Source organism: Homalodisca vitripennis, chromosome 8 (assembly GCF_021130785.1).
Source record: "Homalodisca vitripennis isolate AUS2020 chromosome 8, UT_GWSS_2.1, whole genome shotgun sequence".
Taxonomy (NCBI): Eukaryota; Metazoa; Arthropoda; class Insecta; order Hemiptera; family Cicadellidae; genus Homalodisca; species Homalodisca vitripennis.
This window is the reverse complement of record NC_060214.1, coordinates 94,079,442-94,106,378: the sequence shown is the minus strand read 5'-3', so window position 1 is coordinate 94,106,378 and position 26,937 is coordinate 94,079,442. Positions and strand designations below refer to the sequence as shown.

General features: G+C 37.8%; 1 protein-coding gene across 6 annotated transcripts in view; it reads left to right on the top strand.

The window, feature by feature from the left end:
• LOC124367760 (NAD(+) hydrolase sarm1) overlaps window positions 1–26,937 on the top strand; it is a 193,439-nt gene that overhangs the window by 121,140 nt on the left and 45,362 nt on the right. For 4 of the 6 annotated variants that reach the window (XM_046824851.1, XM_046824855.1, XM_046824853.1 and 1 more), the window contains 2 exons: window positions 17,051–17,185; window positions 25,693–26,286. In XM_046824851.1, coding sequence (XP_046680807.1) covers window positions 17,051–17,185; window positions 25,693–26,286 — 729 coding nt within the window. Of the gene's footprint in view, window positions 1–3,491; window positions 3,643–9,610; window positions 9,739–17,050; window positions 17,186–25,692; window positions 26,287–26,937 lie in introns of those variants that run through there. The other 2 variants (XM_046824852.1, XM_046824856.1) reach the window with 2 other exon arrangements.

Below are 26,937 nucleotides of genomic sequence, written 5' to 3'. Positions count from 1 at the left end.
GCTGGAAACATTTCATATGTGTTTGTTGAAACACGATATCTCGAGAATGAATTGATTTATAGACTTGAAATTTTGCACGAAACTTCATTTTAATATATGCAACATCGAGTTCGATTATGGTGCATGTCAGTCCATGAGATTTGGTTGTCAGTAAAAATAAAACTGAAATGGGTTTGATCGGACCGTTTTTTTTTAACAAGGTAGAAGTACGCCAGATCACGTGTCGCGTTCCAAACACTCCCCTCAGTTGTGTTCTATGTTTCAAGTATACACGTTACTTATGTTGTCATGTAACATATTAAAATTATTGTACTCAGAATGGCATACAAATTTGTTAATTTTCCAATTTTCTCCCTATCATCATGGTTATCCATAAGACAAACCTAAACGTGTTCTCTAACTCTCAACCAAACCCCATAGAGTGACATAAAAACTCGATGTTAACTCTAATGTTGGAGAATGATTTCTATGAAGCTAAGTGCAAAATTTCAAGTCCATAGGTCAGTGTGTTCCTGAGATATCATGAGGAGAGACACACAGAGAGACAGAGATACAATTAATCCATCCCTCGAGTAACTCTGAGCCAAAAGTGTAAATGTTTCGATAAAAAGTATCAGAAATGTTCAATGAAATGCAGTTAAATACAAGTGGCATCAAATAATTTCAGTAGTTTTTACTGAGTTGATCTATGAAGACAAATTCCGGTCCCTAATCATTATTTGCGTCCTATCGGTATTTTGCCCGATGATCGGTACATTTAAAAAATTTTTTATGACACTGATTGCCAAATATAACGAAAGAGGATTAAGAACAGCTGTAAGAAGTCACGTTGGGCTGTGGTTGATCAGTGCGAAACAGAATAGGCACGCTGATGTCCATGTCCATGGCCTTCGAGGGCGGTCTCTCTGTAGACCAGACGGAGGAGTCGGAATTTATTGTTGCTAAATTGCCGCTAACTATCCACCATAAACAACAGCAAATTAGGATCTTCGCGCATTTAACAAGTCGTGCAGCATACATTGACACTCAAGGCGTATGCCGAATGCATTTACTTATACATCTGTAATGAATGTACCATGACTATGTTGTGGTATTTGATACCTCCTAGGTAATGCAACTGTACCACGTGTTTCCCTAAGTACATCCATTAGGAAGCCGGTATTCTACAGTAGTAAAATATAAAGTCAGTAGGATGGCTTTACAAAGACAACTGAGAGGTTGAAGGCTCTTACATAGTTAACGAATTGTGGTGTAGAAAGTTTTTGAGGGTTAATTCCTAAAACGTTTTGTCAGCTACCTTATCTATTCCCGAAAGTATATTTCCCAATTGCGTGATTCACCATTACTAATTACGACTCTATATCGTGTCTTAAAATTAGGCACTACTCGTCGTGCCAAAGTCGTGTTCCAACAGTTTTTGCCGATGTCGGTCTGTTTTGCAACGTCAACTTACCGCGCTCGTTTGTTCCAGGTCTAGTCACGTTAGATTGTTCCGCGATTGATCGTGCTTCATCAGTTGATTCCATGTCTGACGGACGTTCGTACTTTGCCAGTTGCGTACTTCCGTATGTTGCGGACGTTCGTGCTTGGCAGTTACGTAATTGGGTGTGTAGCGGATGTTCTTTTTTGTCAGTTACGCATGTTCTGCGGAGGTTCGTGCTTCTTCATTTATGTAATAACTGTAAGTGTTGCGTACGTTTATGCTTCGTCAATTAAGCATGTTCCGCGGAGGTTCGTGCTTCTTCATTTATGTAATTGCATGTGTTGTGTACGTTCATGTTTCGTCAGTTACGCATGTCCCGCGGAAGTTCATGCATCTTCATTTATGTAACTACATGTGTTGCGTACGTTCATGTTTCGTCACTTACGCATGTCCCGCGGAGGTTCGTGCTTCTGCACTTATGTAATTGCGTGTGTTGCGTACGTTCATGTTTCGTCAGTTACGCATGTCCCGCGGAAGTTCATGCTTCTTCATTTATGTAACTACATGTGTTGCGTACGTTCATGTTTCGTAGCCTGTTTTAGCTAGTTGTTGCTGATAAAAAATACGATGTCTGTCTGTCTGTAACGCAACACAACAGTTGACGAGGCTACTAGAGGGGTGGTACTTGGTGTGAAACTCCACCTCTACTACACATGTGGTGAAACTAAAAATGACAAACATCGGTCCTTCGGGAGTCTGGACCAGGATGTCTGCTGGGGGGGGGGAGGCGAACGCAGAGCCTCTGGCGAGCGTTGAACCCTGTAATTACTGCACTCAATTAACTAATTGTTTTGCATACCAGATCATTGATTGCGCTATATTAACATCACCCATCTCAGTTGTGCACTTCAGAGACACAAGTTCCCAGTTCGAACACGGTGGTTTTTATTACCAAACATTCTTAGGACATAGAGATGTGATTGAACACTCGAAGGTCGAAATTAGAGATTCTAGTTTTTACACACTTAAGACCAATCGCCGTACACTTAAATAAAAGTAAAATCAACGTTGGTTAACCATATACAGATCTTTAATGTGGTTTTTTGACAGACTATCTCATTTTTGGAAAAGTTATAGGAATATTCCAACTGAAAATCGATTAAATCGCGAAAGAATCTTCTTTCGTCTCCAAGAGCAGTTTGATTTCTTTCTTCTCAAAATCCCTTAAAAAGGAAGGACTGGTTTTGCGAATTCCAGTCCATCTCACAGTAAAACCAACAGCTCATTCAAGGTTTAATTACAACAATATTATAAAAAAGTGGCTGTCTGATTACCATTTATTCTCAAGACAAAATCCCTCGTTGTTAAAAAAAACATGATTGTCTCCAGCAAAGATTGGAATTTTAAGCTCATGGTCCTGCACATCACACTTTGTATTGATCATGCAAAAAAGGAAGAGGAATGAGTTCCAAGATTGGAAGAAATTGTCACTGTTTTGCTGAGACTCAGAACGAGTGGTTGATTCAATCTAGCTCACAGCATATTTAATGTGTGATTGCGTGACAAATTGTTTGCAAAAATTTCTCCAAGAATTTCAATCTCATTAGGGTTTAAAGACGCAAACTCCTCCTGGCTTTTGAATCTGCTTGCTGCTTAGGTGTATACGTCTCCTGAGGAAATTAGCTCGGAATACTTAAGTGTACCAAGGTTTTGCACGCGCTATATCTTCTTTACGTTCTGCAGCATTCAATTCCATATTAATGAAAGAGGATTTAGATACTGGAGTAACAATAACCACCACCGTTTAACTGGGGTTCAGCGCTTGTCAGACTACCTCACAGTTGACTGCTACACAGTCTACAGAGAACATGACAGAATGGCTCTCTGGTTGGTGGTTCGGAGACGCGGAGATGTCACGTGGCCGTCATCACGCCAGCCAGATCGGTTACACAACTCTGTTTATCGGCTGTATTGGTTAGTGGTCTCGATGTGTAGTGCCGATAGTGCTGCTGGTGCGAGTGAGTCAGCCGTGAGGTAACCCCGACTCAGCACATCACAGGGCTCAGCACAACACGGTGTTCGCTGGTCAGAGTACAGTGGGCAGGGTGTAGTGTAACATGGGGAAACCATTCCTCGGCCTGGGCCAGGTGACCGTCACGACGGTCACTATAGACAGGAGAGTTCGGTTGATGGTGTGCGGCTGTAATGGCTCTAGAAAGGTAAGTCAGTTTTGACAAAAATATTCAGTCAGTTCGAAAAAAATTGTTTCCACACAATTTGACTATTCATCACTGGCTCTTTTCTAAATTTTAGAGCTCACCTTCCAGTAGTATTTGTCCAAAAAACTTGATGCTTTGAAAATCTAATGTAAAGACTCGTTAATCTTGAACTCAAGATTTAACATCCTTTTCGGATATTGCTACATATGTGTGTGGAGTATCATGAAATTTAAGTGATTCAACACATTTACGGCAATCTCTACATAGCAAAATGGGCCTTAAGGAACTACGTCCTAGTCCCAGTGCCTCCAACATTGTCTCAGTAGAGCATTCCTCGAAGTTTTGACGAAAAATGTAAGAATAAATCAAAATGATTGTGATAGATCTTGATGAAGTAATGATGATAGCTTTCTATTAATATAATTTGCGTTACGGTTTTTTCTATCGTCAATTCCTTTAAAATGCTTTACGTTGAAATGTTCCACCAACTCTACCTGAGGATTTTCAGATAGTACTTTGATAAAAAAGAGTAATATGCAATGTTGCGTTCTATTAAGTTACACTTTTGAAGGATAATGTATATGAACATATTTATCGTTTTGAACTATATATTGTTTAATAAAAGTAAGGTAAAATACTATATAATCGATGACCCTTTTCAATTTTAACTACCCTTAGTTTATTTGGACAAAAGATGAAGATTGTAATTCCAAAAGTTTGATAGAATCGTCAATTTTTAAAAGAGGCTAAACAAATTAAACAACCCAGAACAGAATTTCAGTAGAGTTATAAACGATCACAAGTAATTTAAATCTATTTTCGTAACTTCAAAAGTTATTTTTGAACACGCCATTACTGTACGCAAATGGTCTGCCAACTTATGTTATATCACTAGCGAACCGATATTGTTCCACTTTAATGCTCTTAATACTTACTTATTAGTGTAACCTATTATGATAAAGACAATTATTCTCGTATTAGTTAGCGATAATTGGCTATTAGTAGATGGATATAACAGCGTAGACTCTAACGTTATGAGCACGTGTCATATTGGAGAAATACTTGGGTGGAACTTAACCTGCACCACTGATTAAACAGAATTTCACTGGCAAGGAATAAAATGCCTTATCGCTCTAATCATTTTACATCTACGCATCCGAGAGAGGTTAATAAGAAAAGGTAACAGTATGCCACACCAAATGTCACTTAATAAACGTCGCTGTGGTTGCATGCAATATTTCAAGTCTCTAGCTCATTTCACTTTCTAGATGTTCTGATGTCAGATAGACAGAAACACAACTGTGCAGAAAAAATTTACTGTAGGATACTGTGTCAACCTATTCAGTGATGTTGAGCTTCAATGACGCTCAGTCAAATTTTTGTCTATCTAAACAACTTATTCTTGTAGAAATTGTACGTATACACATGAAATCTTTCTTGAGATATCCTGCCAGGGGGTAGGTAGGGGGGGTGGGGGGTAGGGGGGGTCCTGGGGGGGTTTCAGTTTTGTTCCTTCAGTTGGGTTTCATAACAGTGTTTAACTAATAAAAAAGAAACTACACGCGCCTTTTTACTTTGTATCTCTTTATTTTTACATCAAGTCACCAAAATAGTAGGCCTATATCGCATTTGTGGGGGTAGTTAGACTACATCTGTTCATATTCTCACATGTAAAAAATCCATATTCTTGTACTGTATTCAGTTTGTTCTCAAACTTATTTGTTCTGCTATTTTTTCATTGACATTATGGTTGCCCGTAACACCAATTTAAAAGTGTTTGCTAACGCTCAGCCAAATCATATGGAGTGACATGCACCATCACGGAACTCAGTGTTGCCTATATAGAAATGAAGTTTAATGCATAACAAACAAGCTTCAAGTGAATAAATAGGTCAGTTCGTTTTTGAGATATCGTGTGGTAGACGGTTAGACAGAAATATAATTTTCCGAGACCCGAGTGAAAACGCTTCACTAATGCTCAGCCAACAATTCAATTTAGTTTAATTTGGTTAGAAAGTCCTCTTACACAGCAGGAAGATTTTGGCACTTTAAAATCACTGGATAGCAATGCAAATTTGCATATTCAGTTGCTACGAACTACAATTATTGATTTTATGTAACTGTGGTGAATACTTCCTTTCTTTTAGAATTCCTTTCTCAAGTTGTAAAACATCACAAAAATTGAAACGGTTGCTTCACTGGAAATGACGTTAATGCTAGCATATTGATTGTATGGAACTAATCAATATACATAAAGTTGTCATTCAGAGTTGCATTATTACATATACATTATTCATTACAACCGATCGGTTAAAACATTAATTGCCTTTCAGGTTGAGCTGATGAAAGATGAACATTTGGTTGATAAATAGTTTTGGTATTATCAATTTGCTATTGTCGATCTCTTTATGATGTTGTATGCAATTAGTCTTGAAACTAATTTATCTACAGTTGTTCAATCAGTTCTGTCAGTCAATAGCTTTGCAAATGCATCAATAATTTCGTAATTGACTTAGCGTTAGCGGAACTTGTCATTCGAAGAGCGGGAAATAGTTCATTAATGTCTGTCTAAAATAATCTCGAGCAGGAACGTACCAAGAGACTTGAATTTTACATAAAACTTCACTTCTTTATAGGAAAAACGGGGTTCGTTGATGGTGCATGTCACTTTATGAGATTTCGCTGAGCATTAGCAAACGGTTTTACATCTGTCTCATGAGCATTCATGATGTCAATGAGAAAATCGCAGGGTAAATAAATGTCTAAACTATCGTACAGGCATATGGAAGTTCACATGTGACATCGTGACACATTTACCCCAATTATCCGCAAGATCTCTCGAGACAAATTTCATCTGTAGGCTAAATTTGCACAGCAACTCATTTATACATAGATGGGAACGAGTTCTATTATGGTGCAAAGTTCATCCATTGGATTGGGCTGGATGAGCGTTATTGAAGCCTATCTACCACTCAGTAGCCTACCACAATTTCTCTTTTGTCTGCCAGGGAGATGTTAAATTTTGTTTGCATGTCTGCAGGATATGTCAAGGATGAAATGAGCTGCAAATTTCAAATTTTGCATGCAAGTCAGTGAAGTGTTTACGCCGAAAATCTATATTCTGAACTAATTTATGAACTATAGTAGCCAAAGAGCTGTTACTTCACGAGGATGTGATTGTTGGGTTTATCGTCTAATAAGATACTTTGTTCTTAATTTCTCTGGGTGTTTTGTACTTGAATCTTACTTCCTTCATTCTAAATCAGCAGATTCCCACTGGAGGAAGTCCCCGTCGGCCTTTGCGTATCTCTTTCAAGTCCAACACCTGGACAACAAAGCTGACCTATTGTAGAGCTGCCCACTCAGCCATTGTCCCAGAAGTGAGGATTACGCAGAGGTGCCGCGACTGTGGGTGTAGGCAGTTTACAAAATTGGCTTAATTTACGGCCCTGTTTTGTCTTCCGGGAGATTTATTCGTTTTGACGTTTATTTACGACCCAATTTTAAGTTTTTCCACGTGATTTAGTGGCGAGACCTTGAAAACTGAGCACACTCCACTCGTACAAAGTAATAATTACAAGGATATAATTCCGATAGAGGAAGTTAGGATGTAGAAAGCTTACATTTAATGGTGCTTTTAAATCTGTGGACTTAAAGCAAAGGAAAGGAGAAGCTGAATTATAGAAATATCTGGAAGATTGTCCATTGTCTAATAAGAAGAATTTTGTTATTATAAATTCATAACCTTTTTAAAATGATTTTCCTTAAGGCACTAGGAAGATAATAATGTTTATTATTCACTTCATTAGAAATCAAAGGTATTTATTGAGGCATTTATAAGGAAATTAAAACAAAAAATGTGAGATATTTAGTTTATACGAGTTACATATGTCACGCTCCAAGGAGTGATATATATATCTTTGGAAACAAATTATATTTCTTGAATTAAAAATAATTTAAGACAATAAGTAATTTTTATAATAAAACCGGCTGAAGACAAAAAAATTGAAACCTTTAAAATTGTTTAATGAGTTACAGCTCCAAGGAGAGGAGTTTTGTTTTATTACTTTTCCCTTGAAAAAATTAAATTTTTATTCGAATATAATTTAAGTAAATTACATGTTTGTAATATTTTACTGAAGGTAATGTTTTTTAATAAATAACAAAACATGTCACTCATTCCAGTCATCTTCGTGTGCATAGTGTAAAAATGTTCATGCTTTAACTTTCTACCACTAATCGTTGAATAATGCAAAATCTTCAATTTTTCTCGTCTTAAAGGGCGAATTAGTATGTTAAAGGGCCACGGTCAAAATTTGAAAAGTTAAAGCAAATATTCAAACTGTAAACCTATTGCAGGATAAACGAGTTGTGGCAATAAATTGAACCGGATTAGTAAAGCACACGTCACATCGCCATTGTGAAAGAGAGCATAGTTGTTGAATACACACAGAGAGCATTCACGTAGAGGGAGGAAAAGCAGGTCATCGGCGCCAGGACTGTGATGAGGAACCTGATGACTAAAGTAGTCTATTTATATTCGAGAGATTTTACTTTCCTGAGAATAGACTTTGCATCATTTGGTGACTATGTGTCAGGAATTTTGTTCGGTAAAGTTAGTTCTGTTCGTTAACACATAGATAGCACTACCATACAACACGTTTAGTATTGTAATCAAATTTAATCTTATGGAAATTGCCTCATTGTTGCAAATTAAATTTAAAACGTACGTTCTTTTATTATTTTCAGAGTTTACTCAATATAACGTGTGTTAATAGTATGTAATATGTTTACAATCGCTGTTTCCTTCGTTTGCCGCTCGACAGCGCTCAATCACAGCGTTTGAAAATTTTAGCGTTAGTTGCATTATTTCATCTACACAAACACGAATTCCTAGTGGATATAACACCTGGTATATAATGATTCTTTTAGTTGTGTACCTATTACGTTGTATACCACCACATTCCACCTGCAAAATAGTAAATTTACCTTAGGACATCATCTGCATCCACGCATTAGCGTTTTGTTGCATGTTAACATTAAAATACAAAGTACACATCACAACTTCACAGAAATTAATGAATTCATTTAAAAAGACACTACAACGCGGGAAAATGAAAAGTTTCTTTTCGGTATGATAGCTGCCTGTCTACTTCACCGCAGGATATCTCGATTATGAAATGAGTTATAGATTTGAAATTTTGCATGCAACCTCAGCGAACCTTGTTACGCAACATATGGTGTGGCTTACTACTGTCTTGTAAAAAATATATGTATTACTTTAGGAGAATGTATACCGTAATGGCAAAAAAGTTTTGTTCCTGGGTAATTAATCCTTTTACATACCGGTATCTTTATTTTAGTCCCCATTTTTACTATAATGCCCCTGTACACTTAATTTCAGACTAAGCTTTCGATCTCATAGTGTGCCCTTTCCTGAAATATGAGTGATAAGTTTAGTCCGCCCCCAAACTCAAATCTTAGATACGCCCCTGATCGCCAGTGGTAATACTAACTATACTTGATAATACATCTAAAGATCCATATCATGTAAAGGGTTTGTCGGGACATCGAGTGACAAAACATGCTCACGAGAAATTGAGAGAAAATCCTTGGACTCTATCGTTCAGGAGTTCCTAGACCTGTGATGTCTGTCAATTATTCGTTGTAATAAAAGGAACTCATCATTCGCCTTAGAGGTTTCGTTTTAGAATTATCCAAATCGATACGAACAAGTTCAGCTCATCTTGAGATTGGGTATAATCTCTTATCAATGACAGGGCGTGTGTGAGGCCAGGTGACGCTGATAAGATAGTGGAGGCAAGCCCGGGTCTAGGTGGTCGGCTATCAGCGAAGTATGCCGGAAGCCGCTGTAGGCGTGCTGTGTTGACCTTGACCAGACGTTACCGGTACGGCTGCGGTAGTTTGGCTCCAGTCGGTAGAGTTCGCCAGCTGCCGAGCGACTCACGTGCATCCACGATCTCCCTTTCAGTCATAGTTTCGTCCCGGGTTTCCTCTCCAGTTTGGAGGTTAGTCCGCGCGCCGCCGTGGTTTTCCTTCCATTTTCGAGCCATCTAGTCATATTACTGATCCATGGTAAGTGTTAGATTGTACAAACAATAGTAACTGAATATTAATTATATAGGTAATTTATTTATAGTTCGAGAGCTCAGTGGGATATTAGGTAAGAGATCGAGTGCACTTGTCTCTACTCTAACGTAAGAGATTCGCTTGCACTTGTTTCTATTCTATCGTGTTCTATGTGTCTATTTATAGGAGTGCGAGGTTGACACAAACTACGTTTGTTTATAATTATTACAAATTTTACAACTTACTTTGGCAACATTCATTTCAATATAAAATGCTTGTGATTTCAACTGTTCAAAATGTATCAAGGTCCAATTGACGTGTACAAATTGATGCTTTAACTTGCAACCATCAAATTTCGATGGGATTTTAAACCGCTTAGATTGTCTGGTGTTATGATCTGATATGGGCTCTAATACAAGCTTTTTCTCGGACAAACCTATTCTGTTGACTTGCATAATTGATGAGTCAGAATTGATAGGGCACCCACGCGTAATAGCAATTTCCCGGTCATAAAAAAAGACTCGGAACCATTTGTTGCATCGAGACATGGCAACGTCGCATGCAGCCGACACTGTAAGACAAGGAGGAACTCGGCCGAGTGGGCTGTTGGAGTTTGTTACCTCCTTGGAATAAATAACAGCCAGCAGTCGCCGTCTCGAGCCTACGCTTGGCGCGAATCAAGGAGACCATTCACTCAGCTGAGTGCTTTCTACTGCACTTAGTTATTTCCTGTTCGTTGCATCTACGTCTGGCATCAATTGGGCGTAAGAAACACTGTATCCGTGTGCATTGTATGGCAGTACAGTTGTGTCTGCGTCATTGTCAGTGGATTTGGTAGCAATTTCAATTGGCATTTATGTACTCCTAATTATCCGCAGGACATCATGGTATGATACGATAAATTCTATTTCGGAGCTTGGTCTATAACTTGTGCTCAGAAGAATAAATTTCTAAATCTATTTCAAAAGTTCCCCTCCCTCTTGTTCCTCTGTGATTTCACTGAGATGTAGTACCCGTTATCCCTCTTCGTTATCCCTATCCCGCTATTCCCTCCAGATGTCCTTACTCTACATCACAACAGGGAATCACAACAGGAGGTGGCTCCTATCCCCAACCTTACTCAAAACGTAAAAGTCCTTTTAGGACTATGTTTAATGAAGAGATTTTCTAAGTGTACGGAACAGATAACCCTTACACGATCGGTGACAGACGAAGATATCGTCAGTGCTGTATAAATGTAATACTTATTAAATGTCAATAAACATATGCCATGCTTCTTATGTTATAAAACCCACTATAAGAGTTATACTTATAAAATGACAACAGAACACATTTCATTTTTCTTATTGTTATTGGAATTCACTCAAATAAAGTACTATTTAATGTCAACGGAACATATTTAATCCCTCTTATTGTTATTAAAATGTAATACTATTTAATGTCAACGGAACATATTTAATCCCTCTTACAGTTATTAAAATGTAATACTATAATGTACAACAACGGAACATATTTAATCCCTCTTACTGTTATTAAAATGTAATACTATTTAATGTCAACGGAACATATTTAATCCCTCTTATTGTTATTAAAATGTAATTCTATTTAGTGTCCGAACATATTTCGTCTTTGTTATTGTTATTAAAATTCACTACAATGTTATACTATTTAATGTCAACACAACATATTTCATCCCTCTTTTTTATATTTTGATTAAAACCCACTAGTGTGAGTAGTAATGTAATAGAGATCTATTTTATGGTTTATTAGAAAACTATACTAAAGAATATTTTAAGTGTTAATTCATTTTTTTATGAAAGTTCTGTTAATAATGTTCTCTTTTTACAAATTTTTACAAAGATTTTTTAGTGTTAATACTTTAGTTAATATTTTATGAACTCTTTTCCCCCACACACAGACTGGTGGCCATGAAGGTATAAATTTCTAAAAAGATTTTTAGATTTATATATTTTTTGTTGTTGTTAATTTTACATAGAAATGATAACCACTCAGTAAATTGAAAATAGAATTACCGCACATGACGACCGTACATTTCCACTCTCTTACGAAGACGCAATAGACTCACATTTGCATTCCTCTCGCTTCATTATTCGACAAATAAACCATCTAACGAGCTGTCATGTACTTGTTGATAACCAGCAAATCCTGACATATTCAATAAGTCAATGGTGGGAGCAGCATGCGGTGTGTGGGACATGCATAGTTATGCGGTGAAGTTTCTCTACCTGGCTTGCATCATCTGCTATGATGTTTCATCATAATGCGACATATCCACCTGGCACCTCGAGTCAGCTGATCCGCGGATTGTTGGTCGTGAGAACAGCGCCATTCAGTCGTCTATCATCGGGGAAACAACGTCCAACTTCGAAAAAGAGATCGCTGCCAGAAATCATACTCGAGCCGTTCTATCTTTACCTTTGGAAACAGCAGTGGGTAGGGTACGTTAAACGGACCCGGTTTTTTTATATCGAAGAATGTAATCATCGATACCTAATATTCGCATGTCAAATCCTAGACTATCAATCGATATAAAAGTATCAGTAGTCCTCAATAACAATCATATGTTTTAAATTAAATTAGGAATTTAATATTTACAGTGTTCAAACAAATTATTATAACCAAAATTAGGAAAACTGAAGACGATTATATTTGCTCCTCTCACAGTTACAGCTGTTTCTTTCCCACAAATTTCACGTAATAGGTTTTTTGGTACGAAAACATGTTGAAGCCACGAAAAACATGTCTTATCTACTTTCAAAAGCAATGTCGTCTAGTTTTCTAAAATTGACTGCCTTTTAAAATCATCTGTTACACAATAATTAAATGTTACTTATATCAAATTGAAATATTACCCTACGTGTATTATTTAAAAGTGTTTACAGCTGTTGATATAGATTATTTAAGTTAATTGTTCAAAATAATTAATCAGTATCGATTGATTATATCGATGGTTATGATTGAGTAATATCGTTTTCCAAATTTCGATATAAAAAGCGGGTCCGCTTATCGTACCCTACCCGACAGCAGTATTTGGCATCTCTGTAGGAATTTTGTCAGATCTTTGTCCAGTCATCTTCAACCAATTATTTTCATCTCCTTTATTCGACGTTGCATCTCTGTCAAACTTCAGGAGGGACGGTGTATGTCTGTTTCTACCCCCCAGTGCTAACTTGCAGTGCTTTTTTTGTGTTGTTTGCTAAAAGGCTACATTGAACGCCTCGGATGTACAGTCGTCATTTGCATGGTCAGAAATAAAATTTTCCGATGATCTTTGGAATTACACAGAGCGAGTTCGATTAATATTCTGGATCGTGGGGGGTTTGCAGTTTTTACAACTTTCATTGTCTGTTTGTTGACTCCTCGAACTGAAACAAATGTAAACGGATGGCAGTCTATAACACAACTAAGCAACGCAAAACAAACTAAGAAATACCCCACACCAAGCTAGTATTACGACAAGTCACTGTGTGGCAATATGTGTGAATATGATGATTTCAGTTGTTGTTTTATCACAATTGCACCGTTCATAACGACACGTTTTAAAAACTGTCTTGCTAAGAAATACTTATGGTTCATACAGAATTCCCTTCTAAGAGTTTACCTTACAATCGGTCCGCTTGTATTATGAGGCGGTTTTGTATAGTTAACTCCCTTTGTAGTTATGCAATTACTTCATCCAGTCTCGTACTTGGTTCATAATGCAGTTCCTCTACATTACCTCAAGATAATCGTATGACATCACGTCTGGTTAATCGCAATGTACTGGTTTATCGCGAGCTTTTCAACTTTTAAATTACACTTAGAGAACACCGATTCTGGCTGGCAGGGTAAAATTCGGTGATATCGTAGGATGTGACAATAATTTTTGCTAAATGCCCTTAAAAACGTGTAACTAAACAAATTTAACATTTTCCACAAGATTCAGTACATGAAAAGAATCTTTTCAAACTTTCACATTTTCAACTGTCGCAAAAATGCTAAAAAGTTGCTTGCCAATTTCGCTAGAAATCGTCACCTCTGCAACTTTTTACGTTTTAGACACCTATGACTGAGGGATGAATATGATGAACATAAAGATTATAACTAAGAATGACTTTCTAGTAAGTTTTGGCAGCCAAATGACTAATGGTGGCTAATCTTAGAATGACTAGAGCTTTACGTAGAACCTGAAATAATGATCTTGGCTGTGGTAGTTGGAGTTATCCAGACTCCCACTCCAAATTCCATCCCCTCTTAATCAAATGGTGATAAACATACTTAAAAATAGAAGTCTTCTAATCATCCAAAAATGTTAGTGTGGATGCCAAGGGACACAGAAAGACCTATTCATTTATTTTCCAATATTTTAGCGTTTCATATCCGACCGAAAATGTCCGCGACGTTTTAGTACTTTTTGGTTTGATGCAACCTGTCTTGTACTATATATATATATATATATATATATATATATATATATATATATATATATATATCTTTGGCTGTTTGCAACGATGTACCATTGCGCGCCTTTCCCGTAAACTGTTTTGCAATGACATTTCGTGTTGCGTGATTATTTTTCTGTAACGTTATTATTCGTAACTATATACCGATGGTGTAATAATTACATTCCCTTCACAGTAAAAGTAACGTTCCGTACAGTATTGAGAGTAAAAACAACGCGGTGGTATGGATGGCCGTGGCGGCGTGCCTCGGTTGTTACGGCAGTGGAACGACTATCGTATCTCTAAAATACTTGAAATTTGCAGGATATGTTGATAATTACAATTATTTTTAAACATTCAACTATAAATGTAAAATATAAATAAATTAAATATATTTTATAAATACAAATTAAAACAGTAATAAACATTGAAAGATGTATACCTTTTATAATTGCTTAAAATTTTTGTTTCTTTTAAAGACAATTTTATTAGCTGAAGAACAAGAACAATTTCAAACAAACATAGTGATGTATATTAAAAGTTACAAATTTTTGAGTAAATTACTGCAAAAAATGTATTTGTGATGAACTGTTTGGGGGTTAACAGCCATGTTAACCTGTATCAGCCCATATAATAAAGTGAGAAATGAACACCCTAATTGAGTATTCAACTTAGCCATATGTCCATATGGCCACACGTGGCTGCTATGGGTTTAAAACCTGAACCTTTTTTTTGGGGGGGGGGAATTTGAGGGGGGACACAAATTGTAAGCTGTACCAAGGAAATAAAAAAAATATTTAGTGACAAAGGATCAAATGGTAAGAGTCCTGTTTCTATCTGAAGATCTTGCATAAGCACCGAGTATCAGAAGCCGTTAATTTCTCGGCACCCCCCGCTGAGCTAACGGTTGTGTGTTGAAAGCCGTTCCTCTCACAACTGTAACAGTTGCTCAGCAGTACGGAGCCGTTTACACGTGCCCCTCTCACTTTCGCCAAGGCCGATCATGGACTGAGTACACAGAGTGCAGCGTTATTTTAATCCCGCATGCAACATCGCTATGAGATTGAAAATTAGATGTATATTTTGTAGAAATCAGTATCTGTACAAATGCAGACAACAATTAAGTAAATTTAAAAGTATAGCACCCAATGCCTAAGACAGAATGAGACTACTATCCTCTGATTGTATTAGTTACACAGGAGATAAATTCACATTCGTACTGACGTGGTGCGGTGAGGTCCGGCGAATTGTTTCAGTTAGTTTTGAGGTCTGACGCTAGGGTCGGGTCACGTAACTTTGTTACCGTTCGAATATTTACTACTATTTGAACCCCTCAGTTCACAGTTTGCTGTCTGAGCACTCACCTTTTCCGTTGGATAAGTTAATAACCAAAACCCGTAACAGCCTGCAATAACCGTATAAATAGTTAGTGGCGTTTAACTTCTACCAATCTGATTCTCGAGTCAGTAACGAAAGATTATGTAGTTGTCACAAGCTTAGATAAATAACGGCAAAAACTATTGTAAATAAAAAGTGAATATATTTCTGTAACAGAAACAATAACATAATAAAAAAAATGTAAAAATAATACTAGAGGGAACCGTCTTATTTGTTGCACCAATAACAGTACAAAGATTCAGGGAAAGCATAAAACTATATTATGTTGAGGTATCAAAAAAGCTTTTAATAAATATAGCTGAAATGACACTAACATATAACAGATGTACAATACAAAAAAGATAACTTCAAGCGAGAAAAGGTTATCAAGCAAGATTCATAGTACTCTCTTTTGTGTATGATATATGGTTCAAAATAGTGTATTAAATTAAAAATGTAAACTTAGAGGGTTGGATTGTCCATTTATCAAGACCTCTTATTGTGTCTGTTAATTGCCAATAACGCAAACGGAAAAAAGGATAATTATAGGAAAATGGAATAACTATCAAAGGGTGCCTTCTTTTGATCTTTTAATCCACTCACGCTGATGACCAATATTGATTACTTTTCACCTAACTCCAAAATGTGGGATGGGTGAACAGACTACGCGTTCCCCAAAAATTCTTGTGATCATTCCCAACAAATTTCATACAGCCACAATTGGAAACTCTAGTAATGTTCGCGCCCAGTGCAGAACGAAAAGGCGATGTTACGAGTATCAGCGTTGTTCTGTACGTTCCAGTCTGAATAACTTGTCTGTTATTCTTGTACAGTGGGACTCGAATAATGGAAAATTCATAGGACCAATAAAACATTCGTCTAGAAGAGTTCGAATTCTGCAGACCATTATTAATATGTATGAATGTCACAAGATACAGGAGGAAAATCAAATCACCCAATATTTCGAATTATACAAGTTCAACTGCACTGATCCCTTGTTCGGCTATTTTTGCGGAGTGCAAGCCTTTTAATTCATTTTTGAACATTTATTGATCAACCCAAAATCATCAGAAAAGTGATTTTTAGACTATTCATTTAAGAACCCCTAAAATTTATAATATTGTAGCTACTGCTTCTTATTAATCTTCAATGAGCATTTTTGTAGCCAACAAGTCAACGAGTTTCAGAAGTACTGCCTGCAACACTATCTTCTAACACAATGATGTTGAATTGTTATTGTGCAGTTCAATTTTCCCCTAATGAGTAATTAATAATCTATGACTCATTCGGTACGAACCTTATTGCAAAACGTGTGACGCACATTTTATCTTTACGTGAAACAAGAAGCGTTTTCCACCGAATCGAGTGTTATTTTACATTACTAACTTCCGCCCAGCTGTTGTCTACTTATACCAACTGACCGGTCAGTTTTTGCGACAGTCCCAATAGTGACAGGCATGGCTCTGCAGACTGTTAACTCCCGGGTCTTCTTGTTCCAGATGTCGGAGTTCCCGGTGGACGGCACAGAGAATGGCGAGGTCACCCCGAAGATGGCGTCGACCATGGAGAACTTCCAGAAGAAAAACTCGGTCGGCTCCTTACCGACCAAGCACGCCAGCTCGTGCGCACAACAGGTGAATGGGGGTATAACATCGTCAATGGTTATATAACATAAGGTGTTTACGAACTCTCCGGTAGTAAACTGTGGGAATTCCTTCGGCCACTCTGTCCCTATCTACTACTTGTTTATTTTATTTTATTTATTCTTCCGACGGAATTACACCATTAGTACAATTTAAATCAGTTTAAAATAGAGTATTAACGATTAATAACACCAATAATATTTACTTATACAATTAAATAACAAACAGTGTTAAAAACTAATAATAAACAAAACAATGAATAAGTTAGTTAACAATCATCAAAAAGGTAAAAAAGGAAAAGACAATAATAGATAGTTAAATGTGAAAACGAGCAACGGTAATAAATTTGTGATGTGTGATAAGAAACAAATTACAACAAAGTGATAAAACAAATTTGACAGATAACAAATGCAAAAATAAGAATATTTAACCAGCAACATGCAAGAAAAGATAAATAAACAGAAAAATGGGTGAATATAAAAAATAATCAACAACAATCTTAAATATCTAAATAATTACAAATAAACATTAACACTTGTAACAATATAAGTAGGTTTAGATTAGGTTATCATAAATATGATACTAGTAGTATCCTGTACGAGCGCAGAGGCAGCTTGAATCATTTTCTTGTAGTTCCCTTATGTTATCACCCTTTATGTACTGTTAATGAATGCTCTGTAACTTAACTTATTTGAAAAAAAAATGTTTAAACACAACGCACATTAGTAATGGTACATTGTGTTTTTAAACATTTATTATTATTATAAAGTAGCAATAATTATCAAAATTTATGATGATAGTTTACAAGCAGTTATGTATAGAAAATAAATTCAAACTCAGACCACGTGAGCGCTGGTAAATAGTAACTTTTTTTTATTTACACCCTTTACGTACTTATATATCCCAATTCGACGTAGTAGATAGGGACAGAGTAACCTCCGGACAATACCAAAGTACCATTTGTTCTTCATGTCAAGACAAACAAATCGGAATAAACATGTATCTGAAATGCTTAGTTTATCGCCTGTTCGGCTGTAGGTTTTTTTAGATTTCATTTTTTATTTCAGAGACCGATAAAGATAAAATACTAAAGATAAAACCATCAATAGGTTTTGAAATATATTACCACACTGCGTTTCAGTATGAAGTAAGTTTTTAGAGCTTAATATAGTAACTATTAAGAATATGAAAGTATCGTGAGAATAATAAAAGTCCTTACTAACATCTTGACAACTGAAATATAAAAACCGGTCAAGAAATAATGTACATGTAAGCGTTCAACTGGTGTAACACTTAGCCTAATTTTCATGAATTGTTTACGCGTGTAAGGCATGGTGAATCGTGCAGTACAAAACATTCAATAGCTAATACCGCCATTATTATTTACTAACAGATTTTTATGATCTAGGTGTAAAAGTGTTCTTAAATTAGCAACTTTTTTATTCTGTAAAAAGTAAAAATATTGGTGTTTACGGCATACGTTTTAGAAAAATCTTCAGTCTTCCAACCTGAAACGTGGTATGATTATATAGCATTAATATTTAACCTTATTTGAGACTACAAACACCACAGTTATGCAAAATTTGAGTTTTTAACTCAACTCGTTTCTGAAATAAATAATAAAATGTAAAAAACACATAAACATTAAAGATTTGTGACCCATGTTTATTTACATTTTTTGCTTATCTTGATGCAAGGAACAAATTCCCCAAAAAATGTCCGGACAGTTCGTAAACACCCTGCATATATATATATATATATATATATATATATATATATATATATATATATATATATTTATTTATTTATTTATATAGTAGTAGAATCCCGAGGCTGTTCTATGTGTAGGATTGGAAGTAACCTCTAAGTTTGTGTTTACCTGTTCACGAATAACATAATTAAACGGATAGTTATTACATAATTACTATTTGATTATTAATAATTATATACTAGTAACTTTCCCCGTTACACCAGGCCGCAATATCTTAGGTTAAAATGTAGATATTGTTGAATACCATTACATTCATCGTTGTAAACACGCTTAAGATTTTCAATCAATTTTTAAATTTCGGTATCAAATATAAACGAAGACTTCGTGAGGAGTTGATACGTGAATATTATTCAGGTTTTTGACAGGGTTTCGCCATTGGTTATGAAAACATGCACAAAATGATTTTTAGCGTATCTGTATGACTTACGTGGGACCCTAATGGCTACTTAAATGTTTTAACAGTGTTAAATTAAATACAAATTGTTATTAAGTGTATTTCGGGTTTTCGCGGATTTCCGTGGTTAGGCTGCGAAATTTTACCATTCCTGTCACGCGTACCCAGTCACCATTCCGTTCCGCTATGTGACATAACCATTCCTGTCACGCGTACCCAGTCACCATTCCGTTCCGCTACGTGACGTACCATTCCTGTCACGCGTACCCAGTCACCATTCCCTTCCGCTACGTGACGTACCATTCCTGTCACGCGTACCCAGTCACCATTCCGTTCCGCTACGTGACGTACCATTCCTGTCACGCGTACCCAGTCACCATTCTGTTCCGCTAAGTGACGTACCATTCCTGTCACGCATACCCAGTCAACATTCCGTTCTGTTACGTGATTTACCATTCTTGTTACGCGTACCCAGTCACCATTCCGTTCCGGTAAGTGACGTACCATTCCTGTCACGCGTACCCAGTCACCATTCTGTTCCGCTAAGTGACGTACCATTCCTGTCACGCATACCCAGTCAACATTCCGTTCTGTTACGTGATTTACCATTCTTGTTACGCGTACCCAGTCACCATTCCGTTCCGCTAAGTGACGTACCATTCCTGTCACGCGTACCCAGTCACCATTCCGTTCCGCTAAGTGACGTACCATTCCTGTCACGCGTACCCAGTCACCATTCCGTTCCGCTAAGTGACGTACCATTCCTGTCACGCATACCCAGTCACCATCCCGTTCCTTTACGTGACATAAACATTCCTGTCACGCATACCCAGTCACCATTCCGTTCCGCTATGTGACGTAACCATTCCTGTCACGCGTACCCAGTCACTATTCCGTTCCGCTAAGTGACGTACCATTCCTGTTACGCGTACCCAGTCACCATTCCGTTCCTTTACGTGACGTAACCATTCCTGTCACTCGTACCCATTCACCATTCCGTTCCTCTAAGTGACGTACCATTCCTGTCACGCGTGCTCAGTCGCCATTCCGTTCCGATAAGTGACGTACCATTCCTGTCACGCATACCCAGTCACCATTCCGTTCCGCTAACTGACTTACCATTCCTGTCACGTGTACCCAGTCACCATTCCGTTCCGATAAGTGACGTACCATTCCTGTCACGCATACCCAGTCACCATTCCGTTCCGCTAACTGACTTACCATTCCTGTCACGTGTACCCAGTCACCATTCTGTTCCGCTAAGTGACGTAACCATTCCTGTCACGCGTGCTCAGTCGCCATTCCGTTCCGCTAAGTGACGTACCATTCCTGTTACGCGTACCCAGTCACCATTCCGTTCCTTTACGTGACGTAACCATTCCTGTCACTCGTACCCAATCACCATTCCGTTCCTCTAAGTGACGTATCATTCCTGTCACGCGTACCCAGTCACCATTCCGTTCCGCTAACTGATGTACCATTCCTGTCACGCGTACCCAGTCACCATTCCGTTCCGCTAAGTGACGTACCATTCCTGTCACGCGTGCTCAGTCGCCATTCCGTTCCGCTAAGTGACGTACCATTCCTGTCACGCATACCCAGTCACCATTCCGTTCCGCTAAGTGACGTAGCCTACCATTCCTGTAACGCATAACCAGTCACCATTCCGTTCCGCTAACTGACGTACCATTCCTGTCACTCGTACCCAGTCACCATTCCGTTTCATCGTTCCCGTTCCATCCATTTCGACGTGACGTGACTTTCTGCCACTGAGTTTAAATTCACAGATAGAGTGTGGAAAGAGTCAAGCGTATTATGTAACAGTTCCGTTTTGGCTCCATATAAATAAACAAGATCGGAACGGCTATTTGGGCTATTTTAGGCGTGTGTAATCAGTGATGGTACTGGTTGGTACTCATAATACAGACTGTTTTTTTGTGAGTATGGCGCTGACACCCAGAGGTAGTAATCTAGACGACAGGAACCTCTTGGTTCTTTATATTAAACGGATGTCCGATGTGAGTATTATAATTTGTAAAATTAAGCCCAGAGTTTCGTTTCTCATATATCGTTCTTGGGGTTTAGTCTTCCATTTGGTTATCATACCTAGGGCGTGTTCATCGTCATGCTGACAATAATACTGTGCTGTGAACCTTTTTATCCATACAAATTGTAGCCTATACTTGTACGTTAGACCTCTCATTTTAAATCACTTAAAACGTAAGAGATTATGTTTCAAAATGATTGATTATGATGAGAAATGTAATCTGATTACGAGATATGCAAGGTTACCAAGTAAACCAGTAAATATAAGTTTGGGTCAAATCGGCCACATTGCCTATGATTACTGTTTATAATTAGATTTACTTAATAAAGAAGATAAAATCCATTATTATAATCGAATTTCCGAGTATTGTATTAAGTCGACATATAGTATATTGTATTGACGTGCCTACTGCACTGTAAACAAAACAGCAACATTTAGATCGGTAATACAATGTTTAAGCATACAAAAGTAACGTCAAACTTGGTTCATCTAGTTTCCGTTACCTCCGAGAGATAGCAGCAGCGTCGTCATCACGGCGTGCGTGAAGTATGGGTTAATTTTATTCATTTTTATGGGGTCAATAATGCAGTAGCCTTGAGGTTGAAATTTATAACCTTATATTACTATTGGCTGTACAAAGCAATTATCTCGACCGCTGCTTGAAGATATTAGATAATAAGTATACTGACTGAATTTAACCTTGCCACAACAATTGGTCGAAAGTAAGTCATAACAATCATGGTAAATGCATTCTTTTTCAATATTATTTACCGTACATACGAGTTTTTTTAAACGTTGATATTCAGTTTTGAAACACCTGTATATATTATTTATCGAATCATGTGCTACAGTGCATGGCATTAATTACACATTAATTTTTAGTATTTTTTAGTAGTTTCTTCTTAATAGGAAATGAGTAAGATACGTATTATTAATCGGTATCTATTTACTTTGTGTTAGACACATACAGCAGTATTTTAAAGAAAGTATACGACATTCGACTGAAAAAATACTGTGTGTTGTTAGCAATAAAGCATTCGCAGATGGAGAGGGTGTTTGACACGAGCGTTTGAAGCGCTGCCAAGCGGCAGCGGAGCCAAGCTCAAAGCTGTTTAAATATGTGGTCTTCTGGCTCCTCTATGTCTTGTGTAGTCTTTGCCGGGTGTTGCGAGTTTGGCGTTCTGCTACATCAAAGAGACTAATACAGTACCTTGCAGTCTCCGGCGAAAGATTTACTTGCATTTTAAGTGACCATTTCCATTCTACCATTTTCCCGCCACATCGTAAACGCTGTCAGAAATTGCAACCTAATCGGTGTCGGCTACGGTTGTTTGCGATGGTTTCCAAGTTTATTTTTCAGACGTAAAGTCGAGCTTTGATACTCTAACCCTTGTTTATCGTTTAAGAAGTTTGTTCTTTTTCATCGATAAATCACAATGGTTGATTTTCAGATTGACTCATTTTTAAAATCTAACATAACATATCTCCGACAACTAATGCTCCTACCGATATTCAATCAGTCAATCAATCAATCAATCAATCAATGTTTTATTGCCGTAATACATATTTACATGCATGCATTGTCAAGTTCACATATTAAAAACAAAACACTTCATCTGACATAGGCTACATAACTAGGTTATAATACTGCATTTTGATTGCGGTTGCAATATATTATAAATGCCTTAGTATCGTATATACTTAGTTCTATCTGCACTGATTTTAACTTCCGTTTAAATTTGTTATCTAGATACTATTTAAACGGAGTTTTATTTCTTCGGGTAACAAGTTATATATTTTTTTACCCAATTCAAAAGTTGATTTAATGGTTGTTTGAAAATTACATTGTCCAATCCTAAGAAAGGATGTGAGATTGTAATATCAAAACTAGTTCGTGCCCTTTCCGAAATCATGAAGTCGAAAGTGATGTACTATTTTGTTCTTTGTTCGAAGTTTGTTTTGGCGATGGAAGGATTGTGAATGGATTGTGTTCCGGAAATTTGCTATCGTTCAGTGATACAAAAAATTCAGTAACTACGTTTCGATTTCTGCAATCTGACCTCTTACTCGGATGAGTAACTAACCTAATACATGACTACAATTTAGGTTAAAATACACAAATCATACCAGAGCGTTGTGACACGCGTAAGTCAGAAATGACAACAACCATGTTTTGTGTCAAATTTAAAGCATACAGTATACCTTTAAGACAACTTAAGAGAACTGATGTGGTTAGTCGGTGGCTGCAGACCTATTGTGACCTCTATTCTTTATTTCAGTTTTTGTTTTTGATTAAGTGCATCACTTTATGGCGACTTGGTGTGTTGAATCCTATTATTTAAACACCGGTATATGAAGGTATCATGTGAACAGATATATCAAGAAAGATTTTATCTGTAGACTTGAAACTTAATCTCTGCATAGTCAAGAATGGGTTCAACAATTTTTGCAGGTTCGTCCATGGAATTTCATCACTCAGTAAGCTGACATGATTATTCTCTTGCTTGCCGGGGACGTAAATATTTATTTTCATCTATCTCTATCATTCGTCATTCTATCTGTCAATAATAAAATAAGCTGTAGACTTGAAATTTTGCATTGAACCTCATCGAATGTCACAATAAAAGTAATGTCGATTGAAATCGAACTAGTTAATCGAAACCAAACAAATCCTACTTAATTTAACTCAATTTACGACTATCCCAATGAGGTGTTCGATAGTCACAATAAATTTGCCTTCAATGCAAAATAATCATTTAATTTCTACGAAATCCAAACAAACAACCGAGTAAGCGGCGGCCGCAGGGCGATGCGCGACTGGTCGCCAGAATGCGGAACGACCTTGTCAGCCTCAACCTTGGCTTGTTGGCCCGTTTTACCTCTGACACCGAACTGCTGCACATTTATCGCCATAAACATTCACCAGTCTTGCTTTCCCTCGTCAAGACCGTAATTAATAGCTTCCCGCTCGGTTCTACTACCGTGGAGAACACACGTTCTTCATATAACCGTGCTCTGTGGTGGGCAGGGTTGATTCAGTGTGAATGTTGAGTTTAACTCGTTCACCTTCGTCTTAGTGCAGCGTCTGAACTCTGACGCTGTCACGGACTTAACTCCTGGAATGAAGCAATGAGATCACCTCTTCACCTAGATTTTGTTAGTCTGGGTGTCTCTGATGTCCAAACGATGTAACGAGTTCATTTTGAGCTTCTTCGTCATCGACCTTTTTTCGATCTCTGCAGACGAACATGACTTCAGATTCCAGGAGTTAAGTCTGAAGCAAGATTTCAGACGCACTAATAGGAAGGTGAACTGGAGCTAAACTCAACATTCGTACACGTTCTTCGTTTCGCCTTCTCACGTGACGGTGGTGTTTAAAAGTTTTTTCGAAATACGCCTTTTGTATTTTTGTCACAGTTTATTTAACTATGAACATGTGATTGGATAAGGGTTAATAAAGGAAAACCGCAGGCACAAGGAACGGTCTTGTAGCCTAAGTTTGCATGTTAGAATAAAAAAGTATTTCTCTTCAATACCGGACTTGAGCAGGTTCCGCTGGATCGATACTGAACTGAGCCAATTGCGTTCTCCCCTAAAAATATATAAAAACATATCTACTTTGCTACATTTGTTGTACGGTACTAAAGCAGTTCAGTGAAAGCGACGCCGACCACTTACTTTACGATTAAGCGAAAGGAAATTAAATTTATTCCGCGAAAATAAATTATAGCAGTTACATGATAACTGTTATGGTACAAATGGAATACCATTTCCTTATACAGACTATCAGGTATGTGCGTGAGGTTGAGCATAACAGTAAGAATATATTAAAACATTTTCAAATTTTTAAAAATTTGTTCATTTTTCAAAATGCACATTTACAAAATAAAATGGATGGTTTCTTTGAACGTTTTTTAAAAAAATAGTGATTTCTTTCAATTTACATCCTTTTTACTTTGAGTTGAACATTAGGAATAGAGGACGAGCAAGTTAGTAATTAGTCATATTTGAAAATCTTTTTATCGGGCACATCAACTCAGTTATAGAGCAAAATTAACTAACTTTGTAATATGGTAGCACTTGATAGGGATTACCGTGTTGTTATTAATGTATCACCGATAAAACACCAACATCACCTGCGATTCAATGATCCTCTCAGTGAAGTCTCTTATCAGCCAATGGCACTCAACAATGGCCAGATTAAGCCTGTTGACTAGTCAGGGGATGAGTGGCGCATGACTAGCGCGCTATTCCTATCGTGGCCTAACGCCAGCCTCTTGTTGCAGATGCTGTCCAACAGCACAACCTCCTCGCGCGTCGCCAAGACCTCATGCTCCTCGAGTTCCTCGCAGCGCGTCCACCACGTCACCAGCAGCGAGATGAAGGCGTCGTCCATGAAGTCTGACCTGACCGAGTTGAAGTCGAGCATATCCGAGATGAAGAATATCTCCAGTGTGAATTTCAACTCTTTGAGAAAGTCCATGGAGGACCTGGTCGACATGGATGACGGCGGGGGAGGAGGAGGGAACGGGGAGCCCCTGGTGACGTTCCCGGACACCCCGGACTCCCCGACACCCGCCGGTGGAGTCCTACTCCCTTGCAGCAACGGATCTCTCGCCTCCTCAGCGGCCATCTCTTCGGCAGCGACCTCGGCGACCTCCTCCTCGACCACCACCTCGGAGACGGTAAAGTACGAGCAGAAACGGATGAAGGTCGTGACGGACCAGTACAGCGCTGAGCAGGAGACCGCGAACTCGGAGGAGAGACGCCACGTGCAGACTGGAGAGATGAGTTATCAGGAACAGAGCGCAGCGCAGGCCCTCAGAGCGCGGCTGGAGGTCGACGGAGTCTCCGCTGAGAAGAGCCTCAACATGAAACAGGTTAGCCAATGTTTATTTACCTAGTTCTTATACACAGTCATCAAATATAACATGAAACCTTCACAAAATTTCGTATGAATCGAAAAAAAAAATACTATAGGCCTATAATTTTTACAAAGTGGTAACAAGCGAAAAAGCCATAATAACGTATAGTGTTCATCAACAGATCTTTCGTTTGAATCATAACGCCAAATTGCATAACTGTAGCCTACGTTATCATGGATGTCTTAGCTGTCATTGAAACTCCACATATGAAATCAAAACAGACTGGAGGCTGTGATTTGCGAGTCGGCGGGGTTAATAGACTTAAGTGGCGACGAGGAGTACAGGTCAGGACTTCCATGCCAGTCGCCGCTGGGCTTGTAGGGTCACAGGGCACTGTCGATAACTGGGGTGATAAACATCTGGACACATTAGAGCGACCCTAGGGCAAGTGGTGTGTGCACTGGTATATTTAGAGCTTAGTTGGATTTGGAGTATTGGGGCGGACTCTTGAGGAGGTAAGGATCAGGACAAAATCTTTTACTACTACGATTAATCCGTAGCAAATTGCATGTATGGCTAACCTTCATTGTAAATCCATTCACGATAAGAGCACACATTGAGCATTATCGAAGCTGTTTACTTATTTAAATGTACAGTACATACGAT